The sequence below is a fragment of the Penicillium riverlandense genome, assembly GCF_028828495.1.
Source record: "Penicillium riverlandense strain IBT 135883 chromosome Unknown utg000006l_segment0_segment0, whole genome shotgun sequence".
NCBI lineage: Eukaryota > Fungi > Ascomycota > Eurotiomycetes > Eurotiales > Aspergillaceae > Penicillium > Penicillium riverlandense.
The window spans coordinates 1,839,008-1,856,051 of record NW_026643197.1 but is presented as its reverse complement, the minus strand read 5'-3'; the positions used below and the strand labels follow the sequence as shown (position 1 = coordinate 1,856,051).

Sequence of the window (17,044 nt, the reverse complement as noted above, 5' to 3'; positions counted from 1 at the left end):
GCTAGAAACCCAGAAGCCGAACAAGGAAATCGAACGCTTAGAAAACCAGAGCAGCACCCTTGGTCTTCTTGTCACCACTGCACACACAACATTGTCAGTAAATGATATCCTCAATAGCAGTTGCAGAAAAAGCACATACCCCAACTCGAAGTGCTTGCAGCGCTTCAGGGCGAGCTGCTTCTTGGCCTTGCAGGCAGTGCACTCCAGGCGCAGGACGACCTTCTTGGTGGTCTTGGCCTTCTTGTGGAAGACGGGCTTGGTCTGACCACCGTAACCGCTCTGCTTCCGGTCGTAACGACGCTTACCCTGGGCGAACAGGGAGGCCTATCACACAAAATCATGTTAGGGATTTATCTTGGGTTTCGTATTGTTTCCAGGTTGGTTTCTCACCTTTCCAGCCTTGTACTGGGTGACCTTGTGCTGCTGGTGCTTGTGGCAGTCCTTGGACTTGCAGTACGTCCGGCGGGTCTTCGGGATGTTGACCTGTACGCAGAAGATAAATTGTAAGCCTCCATTCCAAACCGAAGGGCTAAAATAATTCAAGTCCTCGTCGAAATATTGCGCGCGCGGATGTCGGATGTTCAGCGTAGGTCGAGGGTATGGGTTTTGCTAGCAGGAAACAAAATTCGGTCGGTCGGGGGGGTTCGAGATTTCAGCAGTCCACCTCTTGTATTCCCGACAGAGGAATGTTCCATCACCATTCTGCGACCATCATCGGCCTTCCCACCAGCTGCATTTCGTATCCATTGTGCAATAAGCGAGGGCATGGGGCGAGTGTCGAGGCATTTTGGGTTGGATAGCCGTCATTCACGATTTCGAGGTTCGGCCACACATTTTATCGTTGAGTATCGCACAATACCCGCAACATCCACGCGGCGCAATAATTGTTTTCGATGGTCGAGGACTCATTGCAACAGAAAGAAGGGGGGATGCCTACCATTTTGACTGACGCGGAAGGCGAGGTGGTGATGGGTTGTCGTAGAAGAGCGGCAAGTCGAGGGTTCAATGTTGGCCCGGAGTGTGTGGGATTTCGTTTCGCTTAGAGGCGCTAACCCTGATTGGGCATGCTGATTCAGCACTCACGTGACTACATACCAAGAAGCACCCGGGACTCTTCACGGAGCAGTTGGCACACCACTACATGTCCTGCTTGTAAATTCTTGGTTGTTCATGATCTATTTATTGAAATCCCTCTCCAAGCAACACCCGATCACTTTTCCCATACCACGACCGCCCCTTTACCAACTCCAATCCCTTCTCCTGCCCAACCACCCACTCACCCTGTGGATGCTCACTCTGCCAGTACTTGTCCCGGAGCCTATCATTGATCTTCTCAATAGTGTCAACGAGCAAAGAGCTCCGCTCACGATCGAGCTCTTTCGTATCTCCCAGTAGAAATCCATCTTGCGTGATAAAGCGCGCCAGCGTGACATGCGCTGATGGCACCGTGTACCTCGAGGTAATGGGGCAGCCGCTGCGAGTTATGCTGTCGTAGATATCGCTGCGCAGGTGATGGTAGGTATATCGATCATCCTCTCCAGCGGCAGGCACAAAGCTCAGTGCTATCGCGGAAGAATCGTAGTTGACCATTGGCTTGACGAGCCGGGCACGATGGGTCAGGGTGTAATCCACCAGCTCTTGTAGCGGGGCACGTTGCTGTAAGAAAGATACTAGGTCTTCGATTTCTGACTCGGTCCGGCAAGATGTGATCTCCATAGCTGTCATATGGAGCCGGTCCGAAGGCATGAACCAGAGCGCTAGACAGAAAATGTCAGCTATCATTCACCAGATTCTTGGGTCACTGACTGGGAGCAAGGACTCGGATCTCCCCTTGGATTTCAGCAACCATGTCCCGGATATGCTGCGGTGGACGAGCCCAAAAGGCCAGGTTATGCCTTGGGTCGATGGCTGGGTCGCCGTCCTCGCCGGCGGCATGGAGTTTTTGCAGGATCTCATCGACTATCCAGCCGGGAAAGCCGGTGCTCAGAATCAAATTCCGAAAGGAGGCATTTCTGGTTGACCGGTGCTTCTCATAGACATCTTGCATGCGTTTCTGCGACAGTTGATTAGCGTGTGTGGCCTCGAAATGAGTCGCTGGGACTTACGGGATCGTTCTCGCAGGAAACGATCACCTGCTGGAACTGAGTTTGGGTGGTTTCTTTGGTCATGGTAGAGATTGTATCTGTTCATGAATTGAGATGATCATGGTAGGCAGATGTCAGAAGATGGTGAGGGGGCGGTAGGGTTAGCAGTAGCCGATGTATAAATATAGAATGGAGCACCCAACCACTACCAACAACATTTCTTGTAGGTAATGGTATAGGAACATCACCAAACTTTCATGTGTAGGTAAAATTGACGCATCGCAAATGCTTTCCAAAATCATTATCTTCTAATGGATTGTCAAGGTTAAAAATTGACATGGGAGGAACAGGATCAACCCGACTGAATCGTTCGAACAGAACAGGCTCTGGTTAAACCGAAATACACATGCTTCGATAAATAGATAATTCCTACCGATCTAGTATTCCTGAGATCTCCTAGCCACATCCAGTCCACCTGTTGAGTCCGCCCAGGCTGATCAGGCAACAAGGCACTTGCCCCACCAAAAACCCCGCGAGGCTCTTTCACTCACTCTCTCTCTCTCTTCTCCATCTTCAAGCTCCAGCTCCAACACTCTTTTACTCTTAGTCTCTGTTACCCACTCCCACCGACATACTCTCCTCCCTCTCTGCAGCCCGACCGAGCTGCCCGCATCACCAAGATGCTGATCAAGTACGTCCGTCATGTTCCCGCTCCTCATTGCATCATCGGCCACCACACCGTCCCCAAAGCCAAAGTCGAAATCCACGTCTGGAAGCAACAGTGAACTAATATTTCTCGTTGTCTTACAGAGTACGCACACTTACCGGCAAGGAGATCGAGTTGGATATTGAGTCCGACTACAAGGTTCGCTTTTCGCCGTTCACTCCTGCTTGCTTATAAGCTCGTTACTGAACATCTGTACTTTGGGTCCAGGTCTCCCGGATAAAAGAGCGCGTCGAAGAGAAGGAAGGCATTCCACCCGTGCAGCAGCGACTCATCTTCGGCGGGAAGCAGATGTAAGCTCAGCCACCACCCCCGCATACGTGTTTCTGTTACTAGAGAAGAATAGCGAACCATAACTCACACAATATTCATTGACAGGGCGGACGACAAGACAGCCGCGGAATACAACCTCGAAGGCGGCTCCACGCTGCATCTCGTCCTGGCTCTGCGTGGTGGATGCGGTGCGATGTAACGGATCAGCCACACCAACCACACAAATCCTAGGGCCATGTCACTTCAAGCCTTTTTTACACTGTTTTTAGATACCATATCATATTTCGAAGGCTGAAATGGATTATTGAATTGAGAAATTATACTATTCACCAGACTCCACGCATTGATTCTACGGATGAGCGTACGCTCTAAATGGCTCGAATAAGAAAGGGCTTCGAATGGAGATGGACCCCTATGCGGAGATCTCAGGGATACCTATCTTGTGCGGACTATGTGGAAATGATCGATATTCCATGCATACATAACTCAGCTCACGAGAAACCGACCGAACCATCGCAACCATACTATCCCAATGCAAAAAACACCCGACAGAATATAATATAACCCGACATGACATGATATGGACACATACCACCGCTCCCAATATGAAGATTTCCCCCCAAAACCCAAAGAAAGAAACAAAGAAACAGATATGTTCCAGAACACCGAGGCAAATGTGGTATATTCGAATCAAGACATCAACCCGGCGACGCCGAAAATGGGGCACTCAAGAGAAGACAAGACAAAGACAGCTGTATGCCGTGATGATTTGCTAGGTGACCCGTTTCCGCTTCGGTTGAATGAAGATGCTAGGAGGAGCTCGTCTGAGCGTCATTGGTGGGCGTGCTGGAGATGTGGAGGGTGCTTCAGTGGTGGCGGCGGTGGTGGTGATATTCGAGGAGTCAGATGGGATTGGCGATGTCTGTGGCGGAGGAGAGGTAGCTGGGCGTTTGCGATTGGTATTCAACAGTGGCGGTGACATTGCTTTGGAAGAAGGAGGAGACGCTTTCTTTCCAGAAATTGGTGGCTTTGACGATAGAGACGAGGCCGGCATGCCCGAAGTTAAAGTCCGTAGCCTGGCTTCCTTTTCTGCCAGGGAACTCCCTTTCGCGGGCGATGAGGTCCCTGCAGCAGCAATCGGCGGCCCAGACGACCGTCCCGAAGCACTGGCACTGGGTGCTGTCTTATCCTTGCATTTGACAACCTGCTCCGACGGCCGGCGATGCTCTTCAATCAGCGAGCGCGGCGCCTGCTTGATCTGACTAGCCCTCGTATGGAGATGTTTCGTCGGCACAGCGAGGGCAACATTCCTCTTCTGCGGAGTGAAAATCGTCTGCTTCTTCTTTGTTCCAGACCCAAACTCCGAGCGCGGCAGAGAGGGCGCCTGGAAACTCCACTCCGAGGCACCGGTCGGTTTCCCAAAGACCGGGGCCAGCCCGCCCATCTTCCTGTCATACGCGGCGTAGCGCTGTCGCTGTGTCGGTCGCTTGCCCGGCAGACGAGAGCGCTCCGAGACGATCTTGGGCGTCAGCCGCGCTTTCTGGGAGTTGAGCCCGTCCAGGGCTAGTTTCATTTTCTCGGCGTCTTCATCGACGGCCCGTTGGGCTTGTTCGCGGAGGTCGCAGTATAATTCGTACCAGTGGTCCGAGTGCTGCGGGAGGTCGTAGGTCTCCCATTGCGGGATGTCGCGCTTGATGAACTCGAGCCATAGTTCTTCGGTGTCGTTGGCGACTTGGGGGGATTGTTGTTCGATGCAATGCTATGTAGGGGAACAGAGTCAGTCCGCCATTCGAAAACTTGGGGGGTGTGGGAAGAGTATGACATACCAGCTGCTCCGGGTTGTCGACTTTTAGCAGGATGGGACGAACTAGCGAGTATGGCAGATCGCCGAGATCGCGGAGCACTAAGTGTACAGATGATGTCAGTACATAGAAATAAATCCCCCTTCTATCGTGTCACTTACGTCGAACATTCCTGATCGCAGAGGCAGTCGCCAACTGTCGGAGCGTTGGGACCGACATTAGGCGTCAAGAGGCGGACTCGATCGGGATATCCGAGCCCACGACGATTGGGACATGAGAGGAGAGTGATAAATCGAGGACAGGAGAGGGATCCGTAACAATAATAGCAGCGACGAAGAGGGACGAAGCAGGGGTTGAGTGGCTGCAAGCAATTGTCGAGGCGGCGGATGACAGATCGGCACATGATCGCCCATTGGCTGGAGCGGAGGGATGGAGGTCGGGTATACAAGGATGGTGATGGTATAGATCCAAGTACCGAGGCATGAGAGAGACCAGTAATAGGAAATGAACTCGTTACATGATTAGCTAGGGATTGGTAGTGGACTATCGGACGAGTGGTGATCGTCGAATACGAGTCTCTAGGACAAGTGCCCTCTACAAAGACTCGGTTCTGTCTAGATCCCACAGGAGCTGCCTTGGCTGTTGCATTTATTCGGAAGGAAACTACCCTTGGGTCCATTCTGAGGAAGTGAAAAGGTCGAATTGGCACCATGGAATACGAGGATTTCAGTCGCCCATTCCATTTCATCGCCACGGGCCGCTTCATCGCCATCCATTACAATGGCAGCGACTTTGAGCTACACCGCGTCCGTCATAGTCGCGGAACGTTATTCCATCTGTCTGATGACGAGGAACAGATAATCTGCAATCGCACCTATATCGGCAGCCTCACTAGTCACCCAGACTATCCAGACGACGTGTTCTACATACACCGGGAACAACAGTAGCGATGGAGTGACCTTCGAGCTTTCCGTGCATAACGGCAAGACACGGATCGTCTCCGACGACGGCATGTTTATGACTGTTATAATGCCTACCGGGTGTGCTGAGTATCTAAAGGAAGAATGCGGACAGCATACTGCGTCTACTCGGTGCCCGCGCTGCGAGAGGAACTACACGATTGGCTTTGTTTCTGAGCCGCGCGACTGCATCACTCTCGTCTCGCGCGGACTGCCTAGCATGTTTGTTTTCCATGATGGTGTGTTCTATTATTATTTTGGTGCTCTTAATGGCAGCTATGCCGAGCTAGAGCGGGTGGAGCGTATTGAGGATGCGTCGCTCTTCCAGTTTGTCGGTTTTCTATCTTAACGTATAGCTGGAAGCTACAGACTGGGTTTTTAAATAGATGTTTGCATGAATGTTGAAAATACCAAGGAAATCTATGATTTAGACCAGAACTATCTCAGATCAATATACCTACATTGATCGTATAACTAACCTAATCACATGATCCATCCCAAACAAACAGTGCAAACAGTGATAGCATCATGAGGGGTTCTACAACTCGACAGACTACATCACACCTCCTTTACTCACACACCAACAATGGCCCCCCGCTCGCAACTCGAGATCCACACGGCATCTGTCCTCCGCCTCGTGAAGGAGGAGGCATCCTACCATCGCGAACTCAAGGACCAGGCCGAGCGCGTCCAGAAGCTGGAGGCACAGACCGGCGGCGACGATGAGAACCGGGAGTACACGCTGAAGCAAGAGGTATGTGTATTCCCGCCCTTTTTCCGAGTGGGGAAAATGAGAAATAGGCACTGACTGGAAGACAGCAACGCGCGCTGGAGGAGACGAAGAATGTTCTGCCTGGGTTGAAGCAGAAGCTGATGGATACCGTTGCCAATCTCGAGGCTCTGATTGTATGCGCTTCTTTTCCTGTCTTTCTTTCTACCAATTGCCTGGCTCATACTAACTAATTCTGAACAGATTGAGGAGGGCAAGAAGGGATCCGAGAGTAATGTCGAGCACATCACGGCGGCCAAGGATGCGATTGCGCAGGCCAAGACGGCCGAGAGGGAGATTTCGTGAATGAATGAAGAAGAAATGTAATTTAGAACGCCAATGCCCAATAATGCCCCCAGTTCCCAGTAATTTACAATGCGAGATCTGTTCCTAATCCGTCACGAAATGTCCATCGTCTCGGGCAACCGGTCATCGGCTTCCTCTCCCTCTTCCAGTTCATCGGACTGCTCGCCCGCAGACACCTCGCCCTCATCCACCATATTCGTGTCTTCCTGCTCGTTCGACGCCTTTTCGCCCGCGGCACTGATGACCTGTCGCAATGGCGACGCAGCCCCCGTCGTTCCCGGCGCTTTGTCAACCTGTAACCGGTCGCCCTCATCCTGGCTGTGCTGCGACGGTGTCATGCCCTCGCTCTCCGGCCGGGGACTATTCGCGCCGCTGGTCTTGCCCTTGGAAGGAACCTCGCCTTCATCTCCATCCTCATCTTCCTGCATGCCCTCCCTGCGCTCGACCTCCTCCTTCTCGTCGCGAATCTGTCGGCGCAGCTGCAAGCCCTCCTCCATAATGCGCCCAAACTGGTCGCGCCGCTCCGCCCACGTCGTTGCGTAATCCTTGCTTTCCTTCTCCAGCTCCGTAATCTCCAGCTGCAACTTCTGCAGATTCGCCTGCTGATCCTCCCTCGGCTTGAGCAGTCTGTTATTCGTGATCTTCTCCGTCAATTCGTCGTAGCTCTTCCGTAACGAGAGAAGGCGCTGCGCCTCTTCCAGTTGGCTCCGCAGTTCCATCGTGTTCTCGCGGACAGACTGCATCGTGGAGAGAATCCGCAATTTCTCGGTCGCATACCGCTCGCGCTCCTGTTCGTTGCTCGTCAGAAGGAACTGAACGCGCGCGATGCTGCCTTCGAACGCGGCGAAGTCGAGCTGGACGTCTTCCCGGAAATGCCGCCATTCTTCCCGGCGCTTTTGCTTTTCGGCTTCGGCGGCGGCAAGTGCGTCGGCGTCGGATGTATCGGGGGGAGGGGTGATAGGAAGCGAGGAAGGGGATACGGTGAGGGCGTCGGGGTTTAAGAGGCGTTTGGAGATGCGCTTGAACGGCTTTTCTTCGACATTGAGGAGGCGTGACTTGTGCAGGGCATCTGGGGCCAACGTGTTAGTACGAAATGAAAGAACTAGGCAGACGATAAAACCGACCTTCATCTGGCTGATCCACCAAACCGTAGGAAGGCATTATTGCGGTAGTGTGTAGGAGGAGGAGGAGTTGGGAGTGACAAAGAAGTTCTGCCTCGTCCTCGTGCCCGCCCGGATCAACACTTCTTTCCATCAGCACCGCGAGCTAGCTAACTAGCTGTCTAGCCCTCGTTTCCCACTATTCGTCACCCTGGACCTACAATATCCTCGGATTTAATCACTACTGAATCCCTCCCCAGCTTATAGAGCATCGCGACCGGTTAGCCCCAACCCAGCGCCCTGATGGACATTGTCGCCCAAGCTCCTGCGACTGCTGTCCCAGTAGCTCAGCCATCCTCCTCCTCGCCAGTCGCGTTGTTGCTGCCCCCTTTACCGATATGACGGAGATGTACTCGGGGCTCCACGTGGGCCAGCGCTTCTCATCCCTCGAAGAATTCAAGACCGTGATCCGGAGCATCTCCGTCAGACAACATTGGGAGTTGCGCGTCAGCCGCAGCAACAAGAAAAGCGTCGTCATCGGCTGTCGCTCGTCGCCCAGTTGCTTCTTTCGCGTGGTATGCCGCTGCAATAAAAATGCGACGTATATCACCAGCCTCCAGGACAGCCATAGTTGTCGCAGGAGCGCGGACTCACCTGCATCTACGCCGGCTCGCTCTGAAGCGTCGCATGTACGCTTCTTACTGAGTGAGATCCCGAAGCTTTTTGATATGGAGACTCGTATTCGAGGACAGGATGTTGTGGATGCTGTTAAGCGATACCACGGTTATCATATCTCTATGCGACAAGCTCAGCGGGCCTTGACGAAGCTCCAGCCGCGACATGCTGAGAATGATAGTGAAACTATGATGGACTTGGAGCATAGTGCAGGTGACCAACCATCGCCTGGAAATTCTCAGCCAGAGTCGCAGGGTGATGGAGGACCAGCATATCCGGAGACTCGATGGCTTCCCGGAAATCTACAGGGCTCGCTTCTTGAGGAAGAGGATAGTCCTGGAACTGACACCCCGAGCCCCCAGGCGCCCCTACCACCCGCAGCACCACCACCACCAAATACTCAGGCGGTGCGGCACCCACCCCCAGCACAGCGCCAGGCCCAAATTGGAGCATCCAACCAGTCTGCCTTGAACACTACTCCGCAGTCAATGAACGTCTCCCAATCAATGAATGTCTCGCAGTCAGCAGTTGGCTTTCCGACTTCTGCTCCACTACCAGTTGCTGGCCCCGAGAAAGCTTCAAACTACCCCCAACGAAACGAGCATACCGCCGTGCCCCAAATGGTTCTCACAAATTTCAAGATTGAGTTCACCTGTACGACGTGTGGAGCTCTCAACCAGAGCTTCTTGCCGAACCAGGGCAATGTCACAGGCGGTGCTTACTTGCCCCACCATCCTGTTCCAAATCAAAGCCACATTACCAGAGAACATGCTCAACCGGAAGCGAATGCCCCTGGCAACGATGTTGGCGAGGCCGGCGCGTACGATGTGAACCCACCTCACTCGCGTACCATGCATGGTGCTTGGGCTCCTGGTGGGCTGGGCGTACCGATGGGGCAAACACATACATAGTTAGCTGGGCTGACGGAGGGGCCTGGAAATTCGCATTTAATACTTCTACTGATCGTTGAGGCAGTTGAGAAAAAATTGGTGCGAAATGTGATCGAACGAATCTATGATTTGATGAAACTGGCTTATATTGGTTCTGAACCACGGCTTTATCTATCGACAGCTCAGGATTGTGGAAATTGTTGTTGAAGAATACCCATTTGATATAGTTATTGCATTGTTGCATATCAGTGAGCTGTACGGATGTGGATCAGATTGGACTGTTAGAGTACTGCTTGGTACGTCTACGATATCAATCACACCACAACATCAAAATCTAGTCCGACGATAAGTTCAATACAAGTACAGTATTTCCGGAAATCGGTGTCACCCCCGGCACTCTTTCATTGTTTCCCAAACCCTGAATGCCAAGATACACTAGACCTATTTAATAATGAAATAAAAATAGTAATTTTCCGGTTTTCTACAAATACCGTCACTTACACAATTGAGTTACATACCACTTGCTTATGAGGGTACGACAGATACGAGTATTGCTGGAACCTTCCGGAGCAATGCAAACAATTCAAACAACTCCAGCAACGCTGGATCTTGCGGATCTGACAACCTGTCATCTTCTCTATCCACGGCAGTGTGTCCGAGTGGCAATCCTAGCGCTTACCCCCAATCTCAGAACCTTAGCAATCCCACAACCCGAACTGCACGGGCGGATCTACCAAATTCGGACTGACAAAAGACCAATGATCCTGCTGATCACCGTACTGCAGTGTATGCAGCCGTCGGGATCCGGTTATAAATCATGACCCACGAACTGCCAATTTTAATTTTTTTTTTTTTTACTATGATGAATCGCGTACTCATTAGGCTGTAAGCTGCATATAATCCAATGAGTTGGATACCAGGTCCTTGCATAGGAGTGACACAAGGTAGCGTCTGTGTGAGGTAATACCAAGGCAGCTCGCGCCACAACAGATCATCAGTCACCACAGCTAGGAAGCTTTGAGAATGCAATATGGTCTTAATTACCCAATGAAACTATTACAACAGTCTAGGCTTGGCGCAAGTGCGCAATTTTATGATCTAGGATTTAAATCTTCCTTTGTGCAGCTTCAATACCACACCTGAAGCCAACACGTACGCGCTCAACTTCGCACTCCGCCTTTGACACACCCAGAAGAGTTGTCGATAATAGTCTTCAGGGGTGGGGCTCTTACTGCCCTTCCCGAATGGGTTGAATTGAGAGAGAACATTTTCGTTGTAAAGCGCATCACTGCTGATGCCCTTTACTGTTAGGTTCTGCCATGTCACACCCAGCTTCTTCGATTTCCCACCGTTAGTCTCGTTACATTGTCGTATTTGTAGTATATCTGGAGTGATGGGCCATTGTGAGATGTCTTGGGGGTTGGTCTTTTGACCGGATTCGTCGTCTGACTGCTCCGCGCTGGAGTTGACGACAGGGTCCGCCATTGGGGAGGGAGATCGCCCGGAGGGCTTTCCGAGCGAACTCGCCCGGTACATCGCTTTCTCGGGGTCGCGATTGACCTCCATGTTGTAGTTCTTCGGATTCGCTAATTTGCCAGATTTTGACAGCAGAAGAACTTCGATGGAAAAAAAATGCTGGAGATCAGACGACTGGGGTTGCCGGTGGGAGGGTAGCAACATTACGCACAAGATATAAGATCAATAAAGTAATGAGATATATGACCATAGTTAACTTAGCTTCTGATTAATAATCCGATTCAAGGCCCGGAGCCCAAAGAAGCCCTCTGTCTCATCCCTTATTGATGTGCTGAACGAAGAGCATCGGACATCTTTTCGACGGATTGGGGTGATTAGTGAACATCTCGTGTATTGAGGTTTTCCTAACCGTGACGGATAGGGTTTTTAGTGAACATCTCGTACATTTAAGATTTTCCTAACAGTCAGTTCAACCGTCTTTGTGGAATCATCAGGCATAACTTATCCGCTCGGATTGATTACTATACATTCCTGGCTCTGGTTAACTTAACTAACTCACTAACTCATTACGGAGTAGATACGATGACTAGAGGGGCTTGATTCCCCTGCCCTATTTGGGCGGGTCTAACCTTATAAGCTCTACCTCCGTAGATCGGTAGTTAGACCGACTAATCAATCACATTCATTGCGAGCTACGATGATCGAACGACTAGAATCAATACAGTGCGTCTATGAAGACCGACTGAGCCCACTTATCCCCAATGATCATACTCATCTTTCTTCTATAGGAATTTCTTTGCCTGATTCCAAGTTGTTATTAACTAACCTATTCGTTTGATTATTACTCTGCCACCGCCACTAACTAATTAACTACTACTCCCTTTGGATCAGACACATGAGACCTTTGCTCGAAATGTTTATTCATATTTCCAGGTGGCGCACCATTAACTAGAGTTGAGGTCATTAGTCAAAACCTTATTTTTTGGGTCCCCGGCTGCGTCGCTACTAATCATAACGTCCTGACTTTGCATAGTAGATTTAAGCGAGTTTAGGCTGTAGTCGGTCCGAATGACAGTTAAGCCCTCGGGGAATGTCGGGAAAGAATGTTGATAGAAATGGAGAGCGGCGTAAGTCTTGGAGGACGGCGGGCTCGAGATTTCCGCCTGGGCCAATCCCATGTCACTGCAATAGAAATCTCCACTTTTCTCGACAGATCTCTCTCGGTATGATGAATAAACAGGTAAAGACTGGTTAATTAACTTTCGACCCAACACCTAACTGACTATTGGTTCGCGGTCAAAGCTTGAGGTAATCGATCGACGAGGATTTCCAAAAACAGCGTCAAGATGCTCAATTAAGAGTGTGGAGAGGCATACATAAGTAGAACAGACGCCGTGCACCCAATATCATTTACTTCCCTATGTAGTCAATGCTTTCTGACAACTCTGTACATTCTTATTTTCTACCCTGTTTATCACTGTCACGCCAGAGCGACCACCTCCAACTTCCCCGGCACTCCATCACCACCCCACAGCCATGACGACTCCTACCAGCATTGATCCCAAGGATATTCGAGCACACTGGGCCAAATATCAGGGCGACAGGTATGTTGATGGCTGGGCCTCCCTCTGGGACAGCGATAATCTGCCCTGGGATCGTGGCTTCCCCAACCCCGCGCTAGAAGACACCCTGATCCAGCGAGCTGGTACCATTGGCGAGCCGATCGCCCAGGACGGCCAGAGGCGGAAGGCCCTGGTGCCGGGCTGTGGACGTGGAGTCGATGTACTCTTACTGGCGAGCTTTGGGTATGATGCCTATGGCCTGGAAGTCAGCGCCACGGCTGTCGATGCATGCAAGAAGGAAGAGAAGGAGAACCATAGCTGGTACCGCGTGCGAGACGAGAAAGCCGGGAAAGGGAAGGTCACTTTCGTCCAGGGAGATTTCTTTGATGATGTCTGGTTGAAGGAAATTGGAGTACCTCGAAATGGATTTGATATTATTTATGATTACACGGTATGTATACTCGCTGCCACTGTTGGGCTTCATTCCGTCATTACTATCATTTTCTCTCCACTTGTCTCTGCGTTCTACTGGGGGACTGCAAGATGCTCTGCTCTCTGCCTTTGGACTGTTGAGGTGCCATTTCCGACCTAGCCTGGATCTCTCTGGTCTTTCTGGTCACTCCTTTTAACAACCATATAGTTTTTCTGTGCTCTGGACCTAGAGCTCCGGCCTAAATGGGCTTTCCGACACACCGAGCTCCTTGCTCCCTCACCTGCAGGCAATCTGATCTGTCTGGAATCTCCTCGTCATAAGCCCCCCTTGGCCCCCGGCCCTCCATTTGCCTCCCCCTCTGAGGCCTACATGGAGCACCTGAGCCACCCCGGCGAGAAGATTTCCTACAATGATAAGGGTCTTGTCAATGCGGACCCGTTGCGAGAGCCCAGCAAGGTGGGCCTGGAGAGAGTGGGGTACTGGCAGCCAGAGCGCACGCACGCTGTGGGCAAGGGTGAGAATGGGGTGATCCATGACAGAGTCTCTATTTGGCGTCGACGTGACTAGAAAATGTGCCTGCGCATTTGTGTGACCCAAAAAGTGAGAAAATATAAATGGAAAATATAGGTGATTTTGGGGTCCGGCCCTGGATTTCAAAGGCCAGCCCCTAGACGCTAAAGTGACAGTCGAAATGAAGGGCCGGGATGTAAAGGGCGCTTTTATAAAAAATTTCGCGGACATACGGAACATATGCACTGGAAGGATTTCCTCAGCTCCACAGCGGGATCCTGCTTGTAATCGTCGCATCATGCAAAGTAAGCGGAGATTATATCTATTCAAGACAATTCTTGTTATTATACATAATTCATGGTATTTTGCACACAGTGTTAAACGTCCAAGGACCATCCATCAAGAGTTGCAAGGCGAATGGCTTTCTCAACATCGCGCTTTCGGAACGCTGGTCCGCGACCGAGACAGATAGGGCTGAAGGAAAGATCTACGACAAGGTCAGTAGATGCATGGAAAAGAAGACACAAAGAACCATTGATCTCGGCACTACTCACATTTAGTGAAGCTCGCGGCGTTGAGTTGCGGAGCCGAATTGAACCGGGGACTGGAGAGGGGCGAGCTCGGGTCCTGAATACGAATCTCTCGCTGCTGTAGCAGCCTTTGCACACCACTCGCATCCATCCACTCATCAGCACCCGATTCATTGACAATTTGCCACGTTCGAGAGGAAACGGTGAGTTGTTCAGGAGAGTAGCTGCTCCTCCTTGAACTGAGAACTTTTGTACTCAACTCGACCGTGTCTCCCATTTCGTCGTGCATGTTGGCGAAGAATCCAAAGATGAAGCGGTCGCGCTCGTTGATGGTCAATCGTTTGCCGAAGATTGCTTTGACCCTTGGATCGTCTACAGATGATCTGGTTAATAGATAGTAACCAGTCTCGCAGCATTGCCGGACCAGACGGTGTGAGAGCGTCCAGCACCCTTGCTTTAAGAGGCTATCGGGCGATACTATAGTCGGGAAATTCAAGGTGGGACTAGGGATGGATAAGAAGGGGATAGTTGGAGACGGCAAGTCTATTCCGAACGGTAGAATTGCTTGTTCTTGGAAGGGTGGCGTGGGGGGTAGTTGTGACAGTCCAGGCCATTGAGCCGCGAGGTCCGACGAGGACTGGAAAGGGTCACCGATTATTGGCCATGAATCAAGTTGCGTTATGAGCGGATTGTGATTTGAGATTATATCTTGTGTATCGCTGAGCGTGGGAGACGTCGATCGTGATACGTCCGCTGGGGCTGCAGGTGCTTGTTCGGCCTCGTCGCAGCCACTTTTGCCAAGCGACACGCATTGCTGTGTAATTTTTTGCAGAGCAGCTGTGACACGAGGCTGATTTTGGAGAATCCCAGCCTCTAACAGAAGATCACTAAAGGAAAGGAACGACTTGCTGAGCTCTTCGATGCCCGACTCGAGTTCCTGTACGCGAGATTGCAGATTGACGATCGTGGTATCTTTTTTCTTGCGATATACTTGCTGCGCAACGCGAAGCTGCTTTCGACGTCTCTGGATTCCTTGAGTCAGTTCCAACTTGCTCTGTAGTTGTTCGGGATGAACCCACCTCGGGACCTTGCTGATTGTTCGTCCCAGCTCGTGGCCGGCCTCTCTTGCGAGGAGCGGGCGCGTCAGTCATTGCTTCGACCATCGTGTATCGCTTTTGAGGCCTTTTCTTTATCTTGAAGATATGCAGTGATGTAATGGATAATCTGAGAACGCGAAAAGGACGTGACGGGGTTGCTTTACTCATCGGGGTCGGGGCGTGGGGACTGTTGAATAATCGAAAAATCGGTGGGTCGCCGCCCAAAGTTTATGGCTTTGAAATTGGCTGGAGTTGGAGATAACGGCTCCGTCCGAACGTCATCAACTCATCATCAAGACCGAGCGCGCCGCAACGAGGAATATAAATCGAATCATCGACCTCAGCTTACTCCATAATTCTCCTTCTCCAATGCGAAATACCTTCATCCGCAGCGTACAGCGTACAGCTCTCGCAACATGTCTTCATTCACTCAGCCGATGCCAGTAGTTGCCTGCGGCAGAATACCCGCGATGGGGAAATCAATCTCCCAGCACGTGCTGCCTGAATATGAAGGTTCTTGATATACATTCCTGAAATAAACAAAGTATGGTGCTAATGCTCCTCAGTCATCCACTTCATCCTGTCATACGAGGCTGCAGAGGCTGAGCTCCCGCATCTGCTTGCAGGTCGCGATCCTCAGTCTCGGAGCCCCAATGAGATCGGAACCCACGATTACAGCCGGCCTCCTCGCGCGGTAATCTTCGGTCGCGGCTATGGGCCTCAGCAGGTTGAAGAGCTTAAGAAGAAATTCGCGGGTGTTGCTAAAGAACCTGTTGCTTGGGTGAGGGGGAACCCAGCGGATTTACCTGCCGGGGCCGCTGGGCCTGACTATGCTCAGAATATCGCGGCGGATATGAAGAAGGTGCTTAAAAAATGGAGGGACGGGGGAGGAAAAGATGAGGAGATTTTGGTCTACTAGTTGTTTTGTCGGGGAGAGATTATCTGATGCCTTGCTTTTTGCCAGTTCGAATCTCACAAACACAAATTCAAGGGCCAATATGTATCAAAGATATTTGTAAGTGGTCTTGGACTTCGCTAGTTGTTTCCCTGGGCTTCGATCTTTTGGCGGTCGATGTACTTCTGGTTGAGGCATAGAATGAGAATAGAAGATTGAACATCCAAATGTTTACACCAAAATCTATACAGTAAAGCTGATGTTTCATCCGCGACATGGGAAGTACCATCGTTGTTCACTTTCTCCTTCGCTAGTTCAAGTGAATAATTCCACTTCCCGGAGTATCGTATTTATTGCTGAACTATATCTGTGAATAGCTGGGGGAAGGAAGGATGTAAATTAATAGATTTGTGCAGAATAGTGACGGCAACATCGAGACTGTATGCAAGTAAGATTCAGATTCCCAAGATAGAACTGCGACATAGACTGGCTTCGCCTGAGTGATTGCCTTAGATCTTCAACTTGAGGTCGGTGTACAGCCCCTCGGAGAGCGTATGGAATGCACGGTTTTAATATAAATATGTATCAGCGACTCGTCGTTTTTTACACGTCTAGGGAAAGGTGATCAGCGCATTAAGAGAAAAATCTAATCTAGATTTAGTAATATAATCATGTTTAAGGGATTGAAAATAGCTCAGTAACTAACTAGTTATTTAGTTATAGTTAATCAGTTGATTGCATTACCTGACCAAAACATGACTCTGCTTAAACAAATTGTACGCTTCTCCCTTCTAAATAACTGACTTCGTTTAGAGGCCGGGATTGATCCATAGCCGATGGCAAGTAAAGTCAGGTGTATTGTGACAATCTGTGCTCCCATTAAGAGCAAAGTAGCTTTGTCGGAAATGATCACATGATGAACTGTTGAAAGATAGCTGATCCTTATCTGAAAACCAGGT

General features: G+C 50.7%; 10 protein-coding genes across 10 annotated transcripts; 5 read left to right on the top strand and 5 right to left on the bottom strand.

The window, feature by feature from the left end:
• Window positions 1-37: 37 nt before the first annotated feature.
• On the bottom strand, window positions 38-2,168 carry N7474_006990 (60S ribosomal eL42 domain-containing protein; the record flags this gene model as incomplete). Its single annotated transcript, XM_057198400.1, has 6 exons — window positions 38-77; window positions 140-324; window positions 391-509; window positions 1,281-1,757; window positions 1,807-2,053; window positions 2,106-2,168. 6 exons carry the CDS (start codon window positions 2,166-2,168, stop codon window positions 38-40), a joined length of 1,131 nt encoding a protein of 376 aa, XP_057051840.1.
• A 1,685-nt stretch (window positions 2,169-3,853) lies between these two features.
• On the bottom strand, window positions 3,854-5,102 carry N7474_006989 (elongin A domain-containing protein; the record flags this gene model as incomplete). Its single annotated transcript, XM_057198399.1, has 3 exons — window positions 3,854-4,840; window positions 4,908-4,984; window positions 5,045-5,102. The coding sequence occupies 3 exons, from the start codon at window positions 5,100-5,102 to the stop codon at window positions 3,854-3,856; spliced, it is 1,122 nt and encodes a 373-aa protein (XP_057051839.1).
• Window positions 5,103-5,593: 491 nt separating this feature from the next.
• N7474_006988 (uncharacterized protein) lies at window positions 5,594-6,191 on the top strand (the record flags this gene model as incomplete). Its single annotated transcript, XM_057198398.1, has 2 exons — window positions 5,594-5,689; window positions 5,787-6,191. 2 exons carry the CDS (start codon window positions 5,594-5,596, stop codon window positions 6,189-6,191), a joined length of 501 nt encoding a protein of 166 aa, XP_057051838.1.
• Window positions 6,192-6,428: 237 nt separating this feature from the next.
• N7474_006987 (putative tubulin-specific chaperone Rbl2) lies at window positions 6,429-6,917 on the top strand (the record flags this gene model as incomplete). The annotated part of the gene is made up of 2 exons (XM_057198397.1): window positions 6,429-6,596; window positions 6,816-6,917. 2 exons carry the CDS (start codon window positions 6,429-6,431, stop codon window positions 6,915-6,917), a joined length of 270 nt encoding a protein of 89 aa, XP_057051837.1.
• Window positions 6,918-7,009: 92 nt separating this feature from the next.
• Window positions 7,010-8,078, bottom strand: N7474_006986 (uncharacterized protein; the record flags this gene model as incomplete). The annotated part of the gene is made up of 2 exons (XM_057198396.1): window positions 7,010-7,986; window positions 8,042-8,078. 2 exons carry the CDS (start codon window positions 8,076-8,078, stop codon window positions 7,010-7,012), a joined length of 1,014 nt encoding a protein of 337 aa, XP_057051836.1.
• Window positions 8,079-8,415: 337 nt separating this feature from the next.
• On the top strand, window positions 8,416-9,603 carry N7474_006985 (uncharacterized protein; the record flags this gene model as incomplete). Its single annotated transcript, XM_057198395.1, has 1 exon — window positions 8,416-9,603. The coding sequence occupies one exon, from the start codon at window positions 8,416-8,418 to the stop codon at window positions 9,601-9,603; it is 1,188 nt and encodes a 395-aa protein (XP_057051835.1).
• A 1,077-nt stretch (window positions 9,604-10,680) lies between these two features.
• Window positions 10,681-11,148, bottom strand: N7474_006984 (uncharacterized protein; the record flags this gene model as incomplete). The annotated part of the gene is made up of 1 exon (XM_057198394.1): window positions 10,681-11,148. The coding sequence occupies one exon, from the start codon at window positions 11,146-11,148 to the stop codon at window positions 10,681-10,683; it is 468 nt and encodes a 155-aa protein (XP_057051834.1).
• A 1,446-nt stretch (window positions 11,149-12,594) lies between these two features.
• Window positions 12,595-13,620, top strand: N7474_006983 (uncharacterized protein; the record flags this gene model as incomplete). Its single annotated transcript, XM_057198393.1, has 2 exons — window positions 12,595-13,071; window positions 13,261-13,620. 2 exons carry the CDS (start codon window positions 12,595-12,597, stop codon window positions 13,618-13,620), a joined length of 837 nt encoding a protein of 278 aa, XP_057051833.1.
• Window positions 13,621-13,940: 320 nt separating this feature from the next.
• Window positions 13,941-15,256, bottom strand: N7474_006982 (bZIP transcription factor; the record flags this gene model as incomplete). The annotated part of the gene is made up of 3 exons (XM_057198392.1): window positions 13,941-14,050; window positions 14,118-15,117; window positions 15,173-15,256. The coding sequence occupies 3 exons, from the start codon at window positions 15,254-15,256 to the stop codon at window positions 13,941-13,943; spliced, it is 1,194 nt and encodes a 397-aa protein (XP_057051832.1).
• Window positions 15,257-15,606: 350 nt separating this feature from the next.
• N7474_006981 (uncharacterized protein) lies at window positions 15,607-16,109 on the top strand (the record flags this gene model as incomplete). Its single annotated transcript, XM_057198391.1, has 2 exons — window positions 15,607-15,703; window positions 15,757-16,109. The coding sequence occupies 2 exons, from the start codon at window positions 15,607-15,609 to the stop codon at window positions 16,107-16,109; spliced, it is 450 nt and encodes a 149-aa protein (XP_057051831.1).
• Between the last annotated feature and the right edge of the window lie 935 nt (window positions 16,110-17,044).